Source organism: Marmota flaviventris, chromosome X (assembly GCF_047511675.1).
Source record: "Marmota flaviventris isolate mMarFla1 chromosome X, mMarFla1.hap1, whole genome shotgun sequence".
NCBI lineage: Eukaryota > Metazoa > Chordata > Mammalia > Rodentia > Sciuridae > Marmota > Marmota flaviventris.
Genome location: NC_092518.1, coordinates 25412460 through 25430780, shown reverse-complemented (window position 1 = coordinate 25430780; position 18321 = coordinate 25412460). Strand labels below are relative to the sequence as shown.

Genomic DNA, 18321 nt, shown 5'->3' with positions numbered 1-18321 from the left:
CCTCATAGGTTCTCTTTTTCCCTGTGCTCTTCTAGCTGACTGGAAGAGACTCCCCCATACAGGTTTTATTCCCTTTACTTGAATTGTCTGCACACCTGGTAAAACATCAGCCTAACATACCAATGCTACCTACTCTGGTTGTGTTCAAAACCAATAAACACTCTTCCTAAGCATCACCATCTCCAGGAGTAGCTGTTCTAAATCATGTTGTTATTTTACTTGTCAACAGCATTAAAACTCCCAAGGACATTGATTTTCTTCTTTGTTAGGCATGTTTCATTTATAGGATAATGCAACATGCATTTTACTTCACAGTATTAACAATAACACATCAATTTGTAATAATATAGAATAGTACACAGAGAAAATATAAATGTGAGTTATGTGAATTGTGACATTTAATAAAAATGTTTTTTTATTTTGTTTTAGTTGTAGTTGGACACAATACCTTTATTTTATTTTTATGTGTTGCTGAGGATTGAACCCAGCACCCTGCACATGCTAGGCAAGCACTCTACTGCTGAGCTACAACCACAGCCCCCAAAATGATTTTTAATCTTGATATTTTTAAACATCACAATAAAATGATTCCATTTTGATGAAGGCAAAGAAACAGGACTCCTTTTCAGCATGATAATTTTCTTTTTTTTTAGGGAATGAGTTTTGGAAAACAAGTTTTGTAGCCAGAATATATTGATAGTAAAAGCCTCAATCCACATTTAACAAAATTGGTTTATGTAATTGAACAGTCATGAATTTATTATCTAAAATACCTTTTAAAAATCAAGAAAATTAACAAGACTTTTGGTTGCATCATTAGTGAAGCAAGTAGTATAGGTTTTAGCACTGACTTTGTTGTTGTTGCTGTTGTTGTTACTGGGGATTGAACCAAAGGGTGCTACACCACTGATCTACATCCCTAGTTATTTTTACATATATTTTTTGAGACAGGGTCTCACTAAGTTGCTTAGGACCTTGTTAAATTGTTGGGGCTGGCCTCAAACTTGAGATCCTCTTGCCTTAGCCTCCTGAGTTTCTGGAATTACAGGCATGTATCACTGCACCTGCCCTAAGATGACTTTTTGCAATGATGACTTGTTCTCTATCTGTGCTGTCCAACATAGTTTGGCTTTTAAACATTAGAATTGTGAGTACAACTAAGGAACTTATTTTAAAATTGTATTTAATTTTTAAATTGGATTTAGACTTAAAAATTTTTAGCATAGAAACCATAGTCATCACTGTATTCAAAATGGTACCATGGCCATTATTATTATTAATATCATGCTTACTGATATTAAGAGACAGTTATAGTCTCTAGCATTTTCCTTGATCTTAATTATTTCAGGAATGGGCATAGTGAGCATACTCTGTTCTTTGTAAACTCTTTTGTTCTGATTTATTTCTTCTTTTTTTTCTAAAATGTCACCTTATTGGTGTGTTGGAATTTTCCAATCCCTCTAATAGATTTTAAAATATTTTCAGTTGATATTCTAAAACTAAGCATATGTGATCATGTAGTATATTTTCCCTTTTTGTTTGCCGTAAAGTATAATGATTTATATAAAAGTAAAAATAAGGAGATTATTTTAAAAATTCTATTTTTTAAAAAGCTAATTTTAGCAGATACCTCAAAGACTAAGGTAATATATATCAAGGTATTATAACTTTTTATGATTCCTACTTTGTAGATAACATTACACGGATCATGGCTTTGTTTTCTTTGAATTTTGGTCAAATGAAACAAATATTTATTTAAAAACAGTGTTTTCTTAAGAATGTGTTATCTGTATCAGCCAGACTTTTGCTAAGGTCCTTTCAGGCAAATAAGATGTAAGATTTCTGATGGGAATGTGTAAGAGTAAAGTACCTCTTGTTTTACAGTGAATATGGCTGGGAAGGAAGGAGAAAGAAAAATATATTGTTAATTTGTAAGAACATATTCTGTGGAATGTGTACCTGCCATATAAAATTGCATTAACTTCTTTGTTTTATTGTTCTCAATGTTTAAACAGTAAGTGATCAAAATCACATTATGTAGTAAAAAGAGGATATTTGTTTAATGGCATGTGGGTAGGTGGGTAGTTAGGTAAGTGTAAATCCCTATAAATCCCATGTTAGAGGAAAAATGGGAGCTATTGAAATTTGGACAAATAAATTTCACCAATTAATTTCATTTGTATAATGCCTCTGGGACCATTACAGGGCTTGTTAGCAAACTTTCGGGTAGATTTGAATCAAGGTAAAGAGTAAAAACAAAACAAAAAAAAATTTTTCCATGTACTGTATATTCTTAAAGATTTTAAAACCATAAAGGGTAGTTGTTTACACTTCAAACTAAGAAATTAATGAACAAGAATACTGCTCATGAACACCAAGGTTTATTGAAAAGCCAATATGGGTTTAGTATGGTAATAAGGGCAGTATACTCCAAGGACTACAAACCTATTTATTGTACATCAAATTTTACTGACTTTGAAATTTTCCTACCACTATTCACTTACCTCATTGTGTATTATGCATTTGAAATCTTTAGGAATAATAACAAAATCAAGGTGTGGCAATGGAGTGATTGTACAATAAAACTAATATACATTGCGATTTGAAACTGCAGACTTCACTATTGATATTAGTATAATATTCACTATTGTATTCACCTAAAATTGGAAGCAATATATGAAATATAGATCTATAAAGATTGTAACTAAATTCATACTTTAAAAATTAAATCCACTTAATTTTAAAGTAAAATCCTAATAGATATGCCATTGGAGTGTGACAGTTCTAAAATTTACTTGCAATTATTTACTGTAAAATTATATATGAATTTATAATTTTTAAATGTCTGGTGACATAGAACCATATTATATTTTTTCAGTTTTATATTCATTATATTTTATTAAATTTTTGGAGGGAAAGAAAATAAATGACCTTCCAGTTAGGGAGATTTTACCTTGAGAATAGCTGTAAAAAAACAACAACAACAACAAAAACAGAACATTCTACTTGAGAATACATCTTTCCTAAGCCTGGTTCTCTAGTTGTTTTAATTTATTGAAGTTGTAAAATATTTGAGACAAAATGAGGTCTCCAAATAATTCATACAATAAGCATTTTGCTTAAAAGATGATAATGGTCTACATTAATTATTTAATTGATATTACTAAATTTAGAAGTTTTCACTTTTGATTGGTGGCAAGAGGGTATTTGTTTAATGGCATTCAGAGTGCACTGTTACTCAGCTTTTATCAAAGTAAAGGCTGTTGTCATTGGAGGTTTATACTTAGCCATGCAATGATAAACTTCAACTAAAGAAGCAATCAATTTTTAGACAGTATATAGAGCAGTAGTTGAAACAAAAATAGTTAGTAGGTAAATATTCATTTATTTAATTACATGGACAATGCTAGAATTTAGCACATATTCCTTAGTTCTATAGACTGACCCATATCATACACTTTTATATATCTGTGTTCCTCAAATAAGAGATCTCTCTAGTCCAGCTTCCAGGCAATGCCTAGTCTGACTGTTCTAGTGAACTTGGATGTTCACAAATAAGCTAAAATCACAACTGAGTTATAAATGACATATGTGAGAACACAAGAACTTTTAAAAGACTTATGCTTTATTAAATCAAAATTAATTTTATTGAAACATAAAAATAGTATGTATTAGTTGGGTACCGTATAATGTTTGATTCACACATGTTTTGTGTAATGTTTAGATTAGGTTAAACATACTTCTGAAATAATCATCCTTTTATGGTATAAACATACAAAGTTCTTTCTTCTGGCTTTTTGAGAGGTACAGTATATCATTGTTTTCTATACTAACATTACTATGCAATAGCACACCAGAATTTCTTACTCCTAACTATAACTTAGTTCTCATTGATCAACCTCTCCCCATATTCCCCACTCTGTCTAGTCTCTGGTAATTACTATTTTACTCTTATAAGATCAACTTCTCTTATATACATGTATTTCACATATAAGTGAGATCATGAGGTATTTGTCTTTGGGTGGCTGGCTTATTTCTTTTAACATAATATTCTCTACTTTCATCCATGTTGTCACAAATGACCAGGATTTCACTCTTTTTTTTATAGATGAATAGTATTCCATTTTGCACATATACCACATTTTCTTTATCAATTCAGTTCATAGATTCTTAGGTTATTTCCATTTCCTGACTATTGTGGATTGAGCTGGAATAAATATGGGAGTACATATGTCTCTTCAACATATTGATTTAATTTACTTTGGATACATACCAGTAGTAGGATTGCTGAATCATATAGTGGTTCTTTTAAAAAAATAGGAACTTCCCTACTATTTTCCATAATGATCATACTATTTTACAGTCTCAACAACAGTATAGTAGAATTTTCTTTTCTCCACACCCTCACTAACACGTTTTTTCTTTTTGGGGGGGATGTGCAGGTAATAGCCATTCTGACAGGCATGAGATGATATCTCATTGTGGTTTTCATTTGTTTTAGTAATGTTGAGTATATTTTCATGTATCTGTTGGCTATTTATAAACTTTTGTTAGAGAAATGTCTAACTATCTTGCCCATTTTTATTAGGTTATTTGTATTTTTGCTATTCAGTTTTTTGAGTTCCTTATATATTCTGTTTCTCAGCCAACATGTATAGTTTGCAGATTATTTTCTCCCATTTTTAGGTTGTATCTTCACTCTGTCAATTGTTTTCTCATATATATATATATATATTATATATATATCTGTTGGTCATTTGTATGTCCTTTAAGGAATGTCAAGTCAGGTTCTTTGCTATGTGTACATGTTGATATGTAAAAGCTGTGTAGAAAATGGAAGGTGTAATTTATGGTATATAACTTATTTTAAAATAATAAATATGTCATGAATATTTTTTATGTACTAGAATATTTCTCATTATATGTATTTAAATGAATACAATTATTCCATTATGTGAATATAATTATTCTAATTATGGGACTTTTATATCAGTTCTTCACTAATATAAGTGATAGAATTGAACATTCTGATCATATGTCTCTATCTTTGATATTCCTTTAGGAAAATTCACAGAAGTGGAATTTTAAAGGTGAAGGGAATGAATACATTTAAATTCCTAAAATACTTTATGCAATCTTTTAAAGTTAAGTATAAAAGATGCACAGAAAATTATTCAAATCTTAAGAGTAAAAGTTGATGGATTTTGTAAATTTTGCATAGCCATGCTACTATCACTCAGATCAAGAATTAGAATACGGTGTTTGAGGTTGTGGCTCAGTGATAGAGTGTTTGCCTAGCATGTGTGAGGCACTGGGTTTGATTCTCAGCCCCACATATAAATTAAATAAAGGTCCATCAACAAATTAAAAAATATTTTTAAAAATATTTTAATATGTATTATTTTATGATTTATATATCAGCAAAAATTTAAAAATTAAAGGAATTAGAACATGACCTCAGAAACCCCTCAGTTATAAACTCCTTTCTAGTTACCACCCTCTCCCAAAGGTAATTCCTCTTCCAACTTCTAACATCTAGATTTGTCTGTCTTTAAAATTAATGTCAATAAGCTTATCTAGTATATGCCCTTCTGTTGAACTTTCAGAGTTCAACATTATTTTGTGAGATTATTCTATGCTGTCGCATGTACCATAGTCTGTTTACTTTTTCTCTGTGCAGTATTCTATTGTATGAATATGCCACAGTATTTGTTTCCTTTGCTGCATTTTGAATATACTTGGGAGTTGAATGACTGCATTATAAATGTGTGTTTGGTTCCGGAATAACCACAAAACAGTTTTCCAGTGTGATTATGCAATTCTCCTTCACCAGTAGTGTGTGAGAATTCCAGTTGTTCTATGTATGTATGTTTTATTTGTTTTCTTGTACTATTCTTTTTATTCTTACTGTTCTTTTACTATTCCTAGTGGATGTTAATTGGGTATCACATTGTGTTTTAATTTACAGTCCCCTGATGATTAGTGCCATTTTTATATCCTCTTATGTGAAATCTTATTGCAAAACTTTGGCCCATTTAAAAAGTAAATGAATTTAAAAATTCATCTAACTGTAAGAGAAAAAAAGCATTTTTTTTCTTACAGTTAGACGAATTATTTAGATACAAAGTTTTTGTCAAATGCATGCATTGTGAATATCTTCTTCCAACTTAATGCCTTGCTTTTTGCTCTTAATAGTGTTTCATTATGAATGAAATTCAATTTACTTATTTTATTCTTTATGGCTAATGATTTGTATAACTTAATTTAACAAATAATGACCCTAAAAATATTATGATAAGAAAATATTGTTTTTCCTTTTATATTAAGGTCCAAAACATTCTGTGGCCAGGTGCAGTGGTGCACACCTGTAATCCTGGCAGGTTGGGAAGCTGAGACAGGAGCATCACAAGTTTAAATCCAGTCTCAGAAACTTAACAAGGCCCTAAGCAACTTAGTGAGACCCTGTCTCTAAATAAAATATAAAAATTTCTGGAGATGTGGCTCAGTGGTTAAGTACCCCTGGGTTCAGTCCCTAGTACAATAAATAAATAAATGAATAAATAAATACAAAAGGTCTACAAGTGATTTTTTTGTGCACATATGTTATAAAGTAAAAGTCAAGATTAATATTTTTTAAATGAATATCTAATTAATCTACTACAATTTATTGAAAAGATCATCCTCTCATCACTTAACAAAAGTGACATCATTATAAACTAAATCACTATAGGATTTTTGTTCTCACATAAATACAACATACACAATTGTAATAAACATTGATATCTGGTTAAAAACATTCTTAAACTTTGTTATTCTTTAAGATTTTCTTGGATATTATTGGCCCTTTTCACTTTTGTATAAATGTTAGAATTGGCAAGTCAGTTTCTGGTAAAAACTATCTGCTACATTTTTATTGGGATTGCACTGAATTTTAGTTTATTTGAAGAGAACTGATATCTTTACAATATTGGATCTTTGAGTCCAAGTTCTCCAGTAGTTTCCTCCAACTTTTTTCATTCTTTGAAAAGATCTTTTTATATAGTAGACTATTGTCTTTTGTCTGATAGATGTTACAGATATTACCAGTTGGCATGAGTTTTAATTTTGTTAATTGGCTTTTGATTTCTAGATGAGCAATACAAATGTCATGTTCAATCATTTTTTTCATATGCCTTTATTTCTTAAAATGTTTATTTATTTATTTATTTAGTTTTAGGTGGACACAATATCTTAATTTTCTTTTTATGTGGTGCTGAGATTCAAACCCAGTGCCTCACACATGCTAGGCGAGCATGCTACAACTTGAGCCACATCCCCAGCCCTCATATACATTTCTAAAGGGCTTCTTCACCCCAATATTTTATTCTAGTTCTGTTGTTACCCTTTTATAGTTAACAGTTTAACCTCCCTACAATATTTTTGTATAAGATATAAAGTATAATATTTAATTCCTGTTTATTTCTAAAATGGACACCTCTCTTTATCTTAACATTAACATGTCTACACATTTGAAGTTAACATTCAGAAATGAAAGAACAAGGAAGCTAATGTTGTGTGAAATTAGGTCAAGATTTGGTTAGATACTAAATTAACACATAAGGGAACTGAGTGTGTTTAATTGTTTTCTTTCACCATAGGGAAGATGTTGTATGAAAAGCATGGTTCTATACTTGAAAAGATTATTAGGAAAAAAATGTGCATTTAACGAATCAAGTGTTTATGTATATATTTTGTTGAGGATGAAAAGTAGTAAACATAAGTTTAAATTATTCTAAAATACATAGAAACTGATACAAAAATTACTTATTCCATATCAAAAACAACTCACATCTTTTAGTTTTGTCCATGGTCAGTATAAAACAACTCATCAATATGTAAAGACTGGTTTCAAAGAGGGGAGAAAACATGAAAAATATGTATTAGAAGGTCTTTATTCCCCCACTGCCACCATTAACTAAGTGATCTTGTCATAGGCAAATAACCAGTATATTTTTGATTGATAACTTTAGAAAATGTTATATCCTATGAATAACAATTCATTATTAAAAGATAGAAAGTATGATATATCACCCATATTTTGTCATAAGAAGAAAAACTAGTAATTTCCTGATTATATTAACTTATTTCTTTGCAAAAGTGATACTTGTATGTTGTTCAATTTTTGTAAGTATAGCAAGAAATCTCCTACCATAGTTGCCATCTGTTCTTCCTCACCAAGCATTGATTGTACTTCCTGAAATATATGTACAAAAAAATTCCTAGAAGTCAGTGTCCCGGGTCAATGGTAATGTTTTTCATTCATTTGATACACATTTCCAAACTGTTGTCCACAATGGGTGCCCCAATATACACGTCCCACCATTCATGTAGAAGAATGAGTATTTTCCCACAGCCTTGGCAGCATAGCATGTTTTCAGAGTTGGATGTTTGCCATTGCAATAGATGGAGCTTTAATTTTCATTTCTCTGATTATGAACAATGCTAAGCTTCTTTTAAATCCATTTATATTTTTTTTTCATGAACTGTCCTTATCTTTTGTCCAATTTTCTTTTCGGTCACTGACCTTTATCTTTTTAAGCTGCAGAAGCTCTTTTATGTTTTAGGAAAACTAGTACCTTATTTGAGATATAATGCACTATTGTTTTTTGTAGTTTGTTATTTGTCCTTTAACTTTACCTATGGCTTTCTTGGTCATACAGAAGCTTCTGATTTTTATATAGTCTACTTTACTAATATTTTGTCTGTTAATTAAAACTATCAACTATATTTTTATACTTATATTTAATATTTTGACAAATCAAGACATTTACTGTTTCTTACATTGAAAAAAATAATCCTGAATTTGGAAATTTCCTTAAATTCAATGTATTTATTGTAGGTTCATCATGTGTGAGAATGTAGCTTTTCCAGAAATAAAAGCTGAGCAAGGGAGCTCCATGTAAATAACAAATTAAACATTGTGAAGTAAATGTTGTGATGCTTGGAAGCATAAGATCTATGGGGATATACCTAATACTACATCATAATTAAACTGAAAACAGTCTCATTATATGCTAACATTTCATTATTCTGATATTCTGATATTTCATTATTCTGATATTAAATTTTATTCATTGTCCTGTTTTATGTCAGCAATCATTCTACCTCTATAACCACAGAGAAAGGGACTGAAAGGATGAGAAAGAAACCAACAATGTTAGTTAAATATCATACAAATATCTGAACTTACATATAAAGCCTAAGTGAAATGTGAACGATTTTATAATCAGATAAAAATGAAGTTCATAGCTCAGTTTTAGAGATTTTAGGAAAATATGATGGCTATTATCTCTAGTACTTTCCAAATCTAGAGGCTCTTAGATGCTGTTAGTTGAAACTGTAAAATGCTTTTTACATCTACTTGTGAGTAGAAAATGATCCCATAAAAATAAAATGGTTTAGTTACCTCCTTTCAAATGCCAGAAAAATAAGTTGAAGGCATTATTAGATTACATATTACAGACATAGCATTACAATTGTCATATAACCTCTCTCTCTTTAACACACATACATATACACACAATTTAGCACCATAGATGTAGTTACAGGTTTGAACTCATGAAATATAACTAGGCCTATTTATCTATTACTAATCTATTTGGCTTTATAACAGGACACAAGTCATGCAAATCAGACACATCATTGTGATTCATTATTTGTGGACAAACATTCTATGCTCCCTGAGAAGTTTACTTTGTTTGCCCCCTCACACACAGAGAGGCTGCCAGGGATGAGAGTCAAGGGTATGCAGGGCACCTTCAATAGGAATCATCACTTCTATTTCCCATCAATCTTCTACACCATTTTAGTCACATAGATTCAAGACCTATGTCACAATTCATGGTTCCCTGAGTCCAGGTATAGTTCCATACAATAAAGTAGTGAAAAACATTTTCCATTTATTCTAACATCAGTGTTTCCAAGGGAACAATGCTGTGGGAGCCTAAGGTCAGTCCCAGACTGGCCTGCTTCAGCCTAACCTGGATGTTACCCCTTGTTCATGTATCTATATGCCTTTTACACAAAATATGTAAATATATGCATGTTAGATTTCAGTGTATATGGTATTTATATATAATAACATTTTGTGTAAAATTCCTGCACCTATAAATTAATTGCTTGGTTATTTTGTCCCTAAATCTTTTTTTTTTTTTAACCCCACATTTCAGCGATCCTATTAGAGTGTATAATGTTCACTAGTGAATTTTTTTAAATAAATGATTTTTCCAATGTATGTGGGATTGTGTAGTATATTAGCATATTAATCTAGTAAATTAGACACCAATATATTATTATACTTATCCAGTTTATTTTAAAATGTTCTCTGCTATTCATATCATAATATTATATAATAGATTTATATCAACATATATATTACAACATAATATTTTTCTATTATTAGAATGTTATTAATACCATAAAGAATTGCCATTACCAGTTTGCATTCTTTATTCTTGGATAATGGTTTTAACCCTTGATATTCCAAAAAAAAAGCACTTTACTCTTGCTAATCCTGGTTCTTTATTTGCACTTGAGCTTGGGCAACAATTGCTAACACTTAATGACTTTGTTGTGTTTCACTATTAAGCAGAGTATTGGATAAGCAATTTTCATAGATTACTTTATTCAGTCCTAAGATTAATACTAAGCAGATACTATTATTGTTCCTAATATACAAAAGAGGCATTGATAATTAGAGAATATTTGGCTAAAATATTAGGCCAGAGCTAGAACAAGGATTTAAATCCAAGGAGCCTAATCCTAGTCCCCACAATATTTAAAGCTATAGCATACTGCTCCTAAACTAATTAACACTTCTCAACCCCGATGTCATTATCTATGACTAAATAGTACCTTTATCAGCGTGTCACTGGTTAGATTAAAGAAGGCAATAAATGTGAAACATTCAAGCATAATGCTTGTAATAGACACAACCCTCAATAAAAGTAGCCTATAATCATTCTGTTAAATTCTTCTCAATCCAAATATTATTTTTTACTTTTTATCCCAAGCATCTGCTTCTAGTTTACTTGATTATACTGTGGTTCACAAAAATTCTTACCTTACCAATTTTCCTTGTACATAAAGGATTTCCTTAATCCTTTTACTTTTTCTTAAGTGAAAAGAAAATTATTAACAAATATAATTGCAGAAATGATTACTATACAAACAAAAATTTTAGTTTGGTTTGCTTTCAAATTTTTCATGTTCTTAAAATCAAATCACTCATTTGAGATTTAAGAAACCTATGTTATAAATCTAGTACTAATGGTGAATAACTTGGCTTATTCATTTTTTGGTGGGGGTACCAGGGATTGAACTCAGGGGCAGTCGACCACTGAGCTATATTACAGGTCTATTTTGTATTTTATTTATAGACAAGGTCTCAATGAGTTTTTTTACCACCTCACCACTGCTGAGGCTCACTTTGAACTTGTGATCCTCCTGCCTTAGCCTTCTAAGCCACTGGGATTACAGGCATGTGACACCATGCCTGGCCTGGCTTATTCATTTTTAAAACTGCAAAGGAATTGTGCTTGGCATATAATACACAGCTCACTATTATGTTTTGTAAGTGATTTGATATGTGAAGAATGTACTTCTTTATTTTCATCTTTTGGAGTTAGGTATGCATTTGTGTAGTTATGTTATTTGAATTTACAGAAAGACATTTATAGAATTGTGTAGTATTAATGAATGATTTCTAATACTCTAATTAAATCCTATCATAACAACTATAAGTTAATATAATAAATGCAATTATTCAATATCATGATGATAAAATTCCCTCTTATATTTCTATAACATTTCAGGCTGAATTATGTTTGAAAACATTTTTTTGCCATTTTTGTTTATAACATGAAGACCGATTACCTTTCTAAACATTTTTTTTTTCTCTTTAGGTTTCTAGAGCTTTACCTGAAAAACAAGGAGAACTTGAGGCTCATATAAAAGATCTTGGGCAGCTTGAAGAACAGTTGGATCATCTGCTTCTGTGGCTGTCTCCTATTAGGAATCAGTTGGAAATTTATAACCAAACAACTCAAACAAGACCATTGGACATTAAGGTAGGGATGTTTTATTTACATATTATTTTCTAAATGAATGGCAATATCTTTGAATTAATTTTCTCATTCATTATCATTATTGTCATTATTGAAGAAAAGAAATGGTACTTGATAAAGCATGGTAAAGAGGACATCATGATGTATACAGGAACCACTGAAATAGGATTTTGTAGTAGGGGAATGAGATTGGTCTCAACTCTAAATATAGAGAAGTAAGTGATGGATAGCCCAGAGGTAGGAAAAAGATCAGTGGATAAAATTAACAACAAAATAGCTTTGGTATTAGGGGATATTCTGGCTAAACCAACCTAATGGGATACTTGCTAAAGTCAGGCCAGGGTGACCAATGAGCACCTTGGTGATGGTGGAGCATAAGGAACCCCATCACATACGGAGAGTAACCAGATATTAAGGGTATCCAATACACAGAATGAGAGGTTCCTGGTAAACTGAATAAGCAGACTTTTTTGTTAAAACCGGATTTTAGAAAAAAGTGAACAGATAGGCCTGGGAGAAGTTTCAGAAGGCTTATCAAAGTTTGGTCAAGCAAAGAGTCATTGTCACTATCATCATTGTTGCTATAATTTTGTTTCTTCCAATATGCAGTAGAAATGTCTTCATTAAATTCATGTCACCAGAATGCCTGCATCATATCCATTACCATGATCCCTTTTCACCCCTGCTTCAATTTCCCTTAGTACATATCTGTAGATTTCTTTATCTAAAATTGATTGGTATCTAAAATTCTTTTTTTTTTAAATTTTTTATTGTTGGCTGTTCAAAACATTACATAGTTCTTGATATATCATATTTCACAATTTGATTCAAGTGGGTTATGAGCTCCCATTTTTACCCCATATACAGATTGCAGAATCACATCAGTTGCACATCCATTGATTTACATATTGCCATACTAGTGTCTGTTGTATTCTGCTGCCTTTCCTATCCTCTACTATCCCCCCTCCCCTCCCCTCCCCTCCCCTCTTCTCTCTCTGCCCCCTCTACTGACATTCGTTTGTCCCCCTTGTATTATTTTTCCCCTTCCCCTCACTTCCTCTTGTATGTACTTTTGTATAACTCTGAGGGTCTCCTTCCATTTCCATGTATTTTCCCTTCTCTCTCCCTTTTCCTCCCACCTCTCATCCCTGCTTAATGTTAATCTTCTTCTCATGCTCTTCGACCCTACTCTGTTCTTAGTTACTCTCCTTATATCAAAGAAGACATTTGGCATTTGTTTTTTAGGGATTGGCTAGCTTCACTTAGCATAATCTGCTCTAATGCCATCCATTTCCCTGTAAATTCTATGATTTTGTCATTTTTTAATGCAGAGTAATACTCCATTGTGTATAAATGCCACATTTTTTTATCCATTCATCCATTGAAGGGCATCTAGGTTGGTTCCACAGTCTAGCTATTGGGAATTGTGCTGCTATGAACATCGATGTAGCAGTGTCCCTGTAGCATGCTCTTTTTAGGTCTTTAGGGAATAGACCGAGAAGGGGAATAGCTGGGTCAAATGGTGGCTCCATTCCCAGCTTTCCAAGAAATCTCCATACTGCTTTCCAAATTGGCTGCACCAATTTGCAGTCCCACCAGCAATGTACAAGTGTACCCTTTTCCCCACATCCTCGCCAGCACTTGTTGTTGTTTGACTTCATAATGGCTGCCAATCTAACTGGAGTGAGATGGTATCTTAGGGTGGTTTTGATTTGCATTTCTCTGACTGCTAGAGATGGTGAGCATTTTTTCATGTACTTGTTGATTGATTGTATGTCCTCCTCTGAGAAGTGTCTGTTCAGGTCCTTGGCCCATTTGTTGATTGGGTTGTTTGTTCTCTTATTGTCTAATTTTTTGAGTTCTTTGTATACTCTGGATATTAGGGCTCTATCTGAAGTGTGAGGAGTAAAGATTTGTTCCCAGGATGTAGGCTCTCTATTTACCTCTCTTATTGTATCTTTTGCTGAGAAAAAACTTTTTAGTTTGAGTAAGTCCCATTTGTTGATTCTAGTTATTAACTTTTGTGCTATGGGTGTCCTATTGAGGAATTTGGAGCCCGACCCCACAGTATGTAGATCGTAGCCAACTTTTTCTTCTATCAGACGGCGTGTCTCTGATTTGATATCAAGCTCCTTGATCCATTTTGAATTAACTTTTGTGCATGGCGAGAGAAAGGGGTTCAGTTTCATTTTGTTGCATATGGATTTCCAGTTTTCCCAGCACCATTTGTTGAAGATGCTATCCTTCCTCCATTGCATGCTTTTAGCCCCTTTATCAAATATAAGGTAGTTGTAGTTTTGTGGATTGGTTTCTGTGTCCTCTATTCTGTACCATTGGTCCACCCGCCTGTTTTGGTACCAGTACCATGCTGTTTTTGTTACTATTGCTCTGTAGTATAGTTTGAAGTCTGGTATCGCTATACCGCCTGATTCACACTTCCTGCTTAGCATTGTTTTTGCTATTCTGGGTTTTTTATTTTTCCATATGAATTTCATGATTGCTTTCTCTATTTCTACAAGAAATGCCGTTGGGATTTTGATTGGCATTGCATTAAACCTATAGAGAACTTTTGGTAATATCGCCATTTTGATAATGTTAGTTCTGCCTATCCATGAACAGGGTATATTTTTCCATCTTCTAAGATCTTCTTCTATTTCTCTCTTTAGGGTTCTGTAGTTTTCATTGTATAAGTCTTTCACCTCTTTTGTTAGGTTGATTCCCAAGTATTTTATGTTTTTTGAAGATATTTTGAATGGAGTGGTTGTCCTCATTTCCATTTCAGAGGATTTGTCGCTGATATACAGGAATGCCTTTGATTTATGCGTGTTGATTTTATATCCTGCCACTTTGCTGAATTCATTTATTAGCTCTAATAGTTTCTTTGTAGACCCTTTTGGGTCTGCTAGGTATAGAATCATGTCATCTGCAAATAGTGATAATTTAAGTTCTTCTTTTCCTATTTTGATGCCTTTAATTTCTTTCGTCTGTCTAATTGCTCTGGCCAGTGTTTCAAGAACTATGTTGAACAGAAGTGGTGAGAGAGGGCATCCCTGTCTTGTTCCAGATTTTAGAGGGAATGCCTTCAATTTTTCTCCATTCAGAATGATGCTAGCCTGAGGCTTATCATAGATTGCTTTTACAATATTGAGGTATGTTCCTGTTATCCCTATTTTTTCTAGAGTTTTGAACATAAAGGGATGCTGTACTTTGTTGAATGCTTTTTCCGCATGTATCGAGATGATCATATGGTTCTTATTTTTAAGTCTATTGATGTGGTGAATAACATTTATTGATTTCCTTATATTGAACCAGCCTTGCATCCCAGGGATGAATCCTACTTGATCATGGTGCACAATTTTTTTGATATGTTTTTGTATCCGAGTGGCCAGAATTTTATTGAGGATTTTTGCATCTAGGTTCATTAGATATATTGGTCTGTAGTTTTCTTTCTTTGAAGTGTCTTTGTCTGGTTTAGGTATCAGGGTGATGTTGGCCTCGTAGAATGAATTTGGAAGTTCTCCCTCTTTTTCTATTTCCCGAAGTAGCTTGAAAAGTATTGGTATTAGTTCCTCTTTAAAGGTTTTGTAAAACTCTGCTGTATACCCATCCGGTCCTGGGCTTTTCTTAGTTGGTAGTCTTTTTATGGTTTCTTCTATTTCCTCAATTGATATTGGTCTGTTTAGGTTGTCTATATCCTCCTGACTCAATCTGGGTAGATCATATGACTTAAGAAATTTATCTATGCCTTCACTATCTTCTAATTTATTGGAGTATAAGGATTCAAAATAGTTTTTGATTATCTTCTGTATTTCTGAAGTGTCTGTTGTGATATTGCCTCTTTCATCCCGTATGTTAGTAATTTGAGTTCTCTCTCTTCTTCTCTTCGCTAGCATGGCTAAGGGTCTGTCGATTTTGTTTATTTTTTCAAATAACCAACTTTTAGTTTTGTCAATTTTTTCAATTGTTTCTTTTGTTTCGATTTCATTAATTTCAGCTCTGATTTTAATTATTTCTTGCCTTCTACTTCTTTTGCTGTTGTTTTGCTCTTCTTTTTCTAGGATTTTGAGATGAAGTATGAGATCATTTATTTGTTGTTTTTTTCTTTTTTTAAGGAATGAACTCCAAGCAATGAATTTTCCTCTTAGAACTGCTTTCAATGTGTCCCATAGATTCCGATATGTTGTGTCTGTGTTTTCATTAATCTCTAAGAATTTTTTAATTTCCTCCTTGATGTCTTCTATAACCCATTGATCATTCAGTAACCTATTGTTCATTCTCCAAGTGATGTATTCTTTTTCCTTCCTTCTTTTATCGTTGATTTTCAGTTCCATTCCATTATGATCAGATAGGATGCATGGTATTATCTCTACTCCTTTATATTGTCTAAGAGTTTCCCTGTGACATAATATATGATCTATTTTTGAGAAGGATCCATGTGCTGCTGAGAAAAAAGTGTAACTGCTTGATGTTAGGTGGTATATTCTATATATGTCAATTAAGTCTAGGTTATTAATTGTGTTATTGAGTTCTATAGTTTCCTTATTCAACTTTTGTTTGGAAGATCTGTCCAGTGGTGATAGAGGTGTGTTGAAGTCTCCCATGATTATTGTATGGTGGTCTATTAGACTCTTGAACTTGAGAAGAGTTTGTTTGATGAACATAGCTGCACCATTGTTTGGGGCATATATATTTATGATTGTTATGTCTTGTTGGTGTATGGTTCCCTTGAGCAGTATGTAGTGTCCCTCTTTATCCCTTTTGATTAACTTTGGCTTGAAATCTATTTTATTTGATATGAGTATGGATACTCCTGCTTGTTTCCGAAGTCCATATGAGTGATATGATTTTTCCCAACCTTTCACCTTCCGCCTATGTATGTCTTTTCCTATCAAATGCGTCTCCTGTAGGCAGCATATTGTTGGGTCTTGTTTTGTGATCCATTCTACTAGCCTGTGTCTCTTGATTGGTGAGTTTAAGCCATTAACATTTAGGGTTATTATTGAGATATGGGTTGTTGTTCCAGCCATATTTTTTTATTTATGTTACTAAACATGGTTTGTTTTCCTCTTTGATTATTTTCCCCCCTTTAGTGTCCTACCTCCCACTGTTGGTTTTCATTGTTATTTTCCATTTCCTCTTCCTGTAATATTTTGCCAAGGATGTTTTGAAGAGATGGTTTTCTAGCTGCAAATTCTTTTAACTTTTGTTTATCGTGGAAGGTTTTAATTTCATCTTCCATCCTGAAGCTTAATTTCGCTGGAAACACAATTCTTGGTTGGAACCCATTTTCTTTCAGTGTTTGAAATATGTTATTCCAGGATCTTCTAGCTTTCAGAGTCTGTGTTGAAAGATCAGCTGTTATCCTGATTGGCTTACCCCTAAATGTGATCTGCTTCCTTTCTCTTGTAGCTTTTAAAATTCTCTCCTTATTCTGTATGTTGGGCATCTTCATTATAATGTGTCTAGGTGTGGGTCTCTTATGATTTTGCACATTCGGCGTCCTGTAGGCTTCTAGGATTTGGGGTTCTGTCTCATTCTTCAAGTCTGGGAAGTTTTCTCGTATTATTTCATTGAATAGGTTGCTCATTCCTTTGGTTTGAAACTCTGTCCCCTCCTGTGTCCCAATGACTCTTAAATTTGGTCTCTTGATGTTATCCCATATTTCTTGGATGTTCTGCTCATGGTTTCTTAACAGTCTTGCTGAGCTGTCTGTTCTTTTCAAGTTGAAATACTTTATCTTCATTGTCTGATGTTCTGTCTTCTAAGTGTTCTACTCTGCTGGTAGTATTCTCAATTGAGTTTTTAAGTTGGCTTATTGCTTCCTGCATTTCTAGGATTTCTGTTTGTTTGTTTTTTATAACCTCTATTTCCCTGTATAGTTGATCTTTTGCTTCTTGGATTTGTTTATGTAATTCATTGTTGAAGTGATCTTTCATTGTCTGATTTTGCTGTTTAATGTCTTCCTTGAGACTCCAGATCATCTGAAGCATGTATATCCTGAATTCTTTATCTGACATTCCATCTGCTGCAGCTATTAACTCTTCTAACGTTGAGTTGACCTGCATTGCTTGTGGTCCTTTCTTTCCTTGTCTCTTCATACTGTTCGCATTCCTTTCTATTTGGTGAAACTGTTGTGCTATTGAATTTTCCCCCTATATATTTATATTGGTCTTGTATAGTTGCAAAGTCTCCCTCGCAGGCATGGGCGGCGGCTCTG

At 32.6% G+C, this 18321-nt stretch overlaps 1 protein-coding gene across 7 annotated transcripts in view; it reads left to right on the top strand.

Annotated features, from left to right (window-relative positions):
• The window catches only part of Dmd (dystrophin), a 2062171-nt gene that overhangs the window by 1276675 nt on the left and 767175 nt on the right, over positions 1-18321 (top strand). For all 7 annotated transcript variants that reach the window (XM_071606751.1, XM_071606753.1, XM_071606749.1 and 4 more), the window contains one exon: positions 11943-12107. In XM_071606751.1, coding sequence (XP_071462852.1) covers positions 11943-12107 — 165 coding nt within the window. The remainder of the gene's footprint in view (positions 1-11942; positions 12108-18321) is intronic.